This window comes from Branchiostoma belcheri, unplaced genomic scaffold (genome assembly GCF_001625305.1).
Source record: "Branchiostoma belcheri isolate BF01 breed outbred unplaced genomic scaffold, Haploidv18h27 scaffold513, whole genome shotgun sequence".
NCBI classification, from domain to species: Eukaryota; Metazoa; Chordata; class Leptocardii; order Amphioxiformes; family Branchiostomatidae; genus Branchiostoma; species Branchiostoma belcheri.
The window spans coordinates 6,241-9,393 of record NW_017804147.1 but is presented as its reverse complement, the minus strand read 5'-3'; the positions used below and the strand labels follow the sequence as shown (position 1 = coordinate 9,393).

The 3,153-nt window shown below is 41.6% G+C and overlaps 1 protein-coding gene across 1 annotated transcript; it reads right to left on the bottom strand.

Annotated features, from left to right (window-relative positions):
• Positions 1-273: 273 nt before the first annotated feature.
• On the bottom strand, positions 274-1,562 carry LOC109480620 (RNA-binding protein 25-like). The gene is made up of 2 exons (XM_019782850.1): positions 1,331-1,562; positions 274-761 (listed from the first exon to the last, which is right to left on the bottom strand). Exons 1-2 carry the CDS (start codon positions 1,560-1,562, stop codon positions 274-276), a joined length of 720 nt encoding a protein of 239 aa, XP_019638409.1.
• Between the last annotated feature and the right edge of the window lie 1,591 nt (positions 1,563-3,153).

Below are 3,153 nucleotides of genomic sequence, written 5' to 3'. Positions count from 1 at the left end.
GGAGCTTCATTCTATTACTCTGGGCCTCAAATGGAATGGTCTTTTTCTTCCTCAAGTGCTCATGACAACAGCGACATACCCACTCTTTCCCCTTGGATGTGTTTACTATGGAACATGCATTGGGGGCTGCAGTTTTCATTGCATTCATGTACATACTTACCGGTAAGACAGAAGTGGACATCCTGAACATACTTTTCTTTGTGACAGATTACAACTTGATCACGGAACAAAAGCCTATGGCATACAGTGCAAACATACTCTGGTCCCTTTTTGTCATTCCACCTGGAACTTTTCAATGGCCTTATTAACATCTGGTAAATTCTGGTTTCTTTCTCTGTTGATCTGCACATTTCTTTTCTTCAAATCTCTCTGCTCTGGATCTGTATGATATCTATCCTTTTCGCGGTCTCGCTTCTCCTGCGCATGCTCTTCATCAGTGTGGTAACGCTCCTTCGTTTTGTCTCGCTTGTCCTGTGCATGGTCTTGATCAGCGTGGTACCGTTCCTTCTTTCTATCACGCTCAGCCTGGGCATGGTCTTCATCAGTGTGGTACCGTGTCTTCTTCCTGTCCCGTTGTGCCTGGGCATATGTCTCATCTTCTTGGTACCGTTTCCTTTCTCTCTCCCGTTTGGCCTTTTTCCGGTCATCATCATTGTTGTCATTCAGTGTGATCTTCCTCTTGCTGCTGGCAGCTTCTGAAGCCTCTGTACCTTCTTGTCTGCAGCACCGTGACATGCTCCTTGTCTGCCTACGGCTCAAAACTGTTGTGACAACATTAAAGTGATCCTCATTTTTATGTTGTAAGTACACAGCATTACTTGTTTCTGACATGGTCTTATCATAAATATTCTCGTTTTGATGGGTACTTTACACCATGTCCACTTGTTGCCATACTTAGTGTACAAAAAGATGCGTATTCCCAAGAATAAAGCCATTGCATCCATTTCTACCTCTGTGGCCCATGCACCAAAGTCTCCTGGACGTTTCCCATTGTGAGCCCAATCCGCACGAGCCAGGTACTGGTCCATAGTTAGTCCTCCGTCGAACCAAGACCTGTAAACATCCTCAGACAATGTTGACATAAAGTGAATCAAGTGCTGCCTTACTACATGATGATACATTTGGGTGCCACAGATATGGTGACTTATGGCTCTATAGAAGCAGTTCCCATCTTTCTCTATTCTGACAAGATCACTAGAACGAGGTGGCTCCAGAGGGACATTCCTTTGCTTCATATTATGGGGTTTTGCTACAGGGAGGTTTAACTGACCTGCAAGGTACATTTGATCATCTGCTGTCAATGGGTTAAACATAAACTGTCCATCCTGACCCTCCCAGGCCCCTGTTACCTCTACTTCTTGCTCAACAGCTGGCCCCTGCCCTGTTACCTCTACTTCCTGCTCATCAGACGGCTCCTCCTCTCTGAGCTCTACCTCCTGCTCAACAGCTGGCTCCTGGTCTGTTATCTCGGCTTCCTGCTCATCAGCCAGCCTCTCCACTTCCTGCTTTGCCTTCCACGCACTCAACCTCTTAGTCTTGGGCACTTTCCTACGCCTTGGCATTTCTCCTGAAATTTACCAGAATGTACAAATATTTTACTATATAGACGATAAACCGGACAGTGAGTCAGTGAGTGAGTTATATACATTCAACTTTAAAATTTGTTAATGTTATTGCTTGCAGCACGTACCAACATTTCCAAGATTATATGGATGATATGAATGTCCCCATACATGTAAATATACAGTATACCTGTGCAAACTTTTTATATATATGTTCAATGCAATGATACCACACGAGCAATTGCCATGACTTCACGGTAGGCATATATATATGATGTAAACAACAGCAGCAATCACTCGCATACAATCATTTTTAATGGTAGTAGATTTGTTGACTGAGTCTTTCAACATGTTTCACAGGGATGGGGCAGGTGGGCGCGCGTGTTTGTGAGGATTCTTCTTGTGAAGCATCTACACATCCTCCCAGGCAAACTACCGAATAATTATAAAGTACTTCACACAATATTGGGTGAATTTTCTTGCTAGCTCACAGACCATTAATTCATGGACATGTAGTGGAATATAATATAATATGTGGTTGCCGTTATTTAGGAACAATATTGGAAAATCATACACATGTATATCATTCCACATCATGAGTAAAACCCTAAACTATAATTTTATTTTTAAAAAAGTAAAATAACATTCAAAATGTTTTCAAACTATGATGAAATCTCTTAGACCAAGGAAGTCAAAATCAAATCTTTGCAAAACCTCCTTGCTTAGACGATTAGATTTGAAACTTGAAAGGATTGATATTATCAGGTCATCCCCATATAATGTCCTTGCTGCTGTACCTTCGAAAAGAGGAACAAGGCTTCGAAATTCGAATGTACGAATTTCGAAAATTCGAATACCAAACTTTTGCCCGAATTTTGATCGAATCGGTGCTCGAAAAGAACAAAGTCGTTGGCGTTCCCTTTCTGAGTAGTTTGATTTTTTTCCCGAGCAACAGATAACAAACTACACAAATCATATCCAGTTGCTTGAGTAACTGTTTTTTTGGCATATCGTATTACCTGGATGTCTAACCTTCATCGACGTACAACACGGTTGTTTTAGTTTTAGTTTTAGTAACTTTTACAAGTCCTTGGTGAGAAATCAGTAAATAAAGAAATATACAAGGGCATGCAAGTCATCCTACCTGCCAAATACTATTCACTAATTTCGGGCATTTGTATTAGTTTAAACAGATAATATGCAGCTCTTATATGTCATTTTTGGGCGGGAAAAATAATCGTGAAGTAAATTCACGATGGTCAGATTTGGGCCCAAAAGTCCCACTCTGCTACTATGGAGATCGAATCCCCCGAACCCGCGAATCTTGTTCGATATGACGTCATTCGAATAGAGCGGGCGTTCGATCCAGGGTTACCTGCGGTCATTTACAGTAAAGTCGCTACAACCGGCTACTTCAAGCCCTTTTTTACTTGGAAACCACGGAACAGGAAAAATCCACCTTTCCACAAATATGAACCATTTTCAAAACATTACATCTATGCCGTGATTTTTTTGTGGATATGTAAAATGTAACGAAGCTACTGCCGTCATCGTGGGTGACCTTGAAGGTCAGAATTCTTGTTGACGCTGT

Excerpts from the sequence above, each read along its gene's own strand:
- LOC109480620 (XM_019782850.1), bottom strand. The coding sequence starts at position 1,562 with ATGCCAAGGCGTAGGAAAGTGCCCAAGACTAAGAGGTTGAGTGCGTGG. Across the intron at positions 762-1,330 it reads GGTAACAGGGGCCTGGGAGG|TTTTGAGCCGTAGGCAGACA; the intron begins GTCAGGATGGAC and ends TTGTCACAACAG.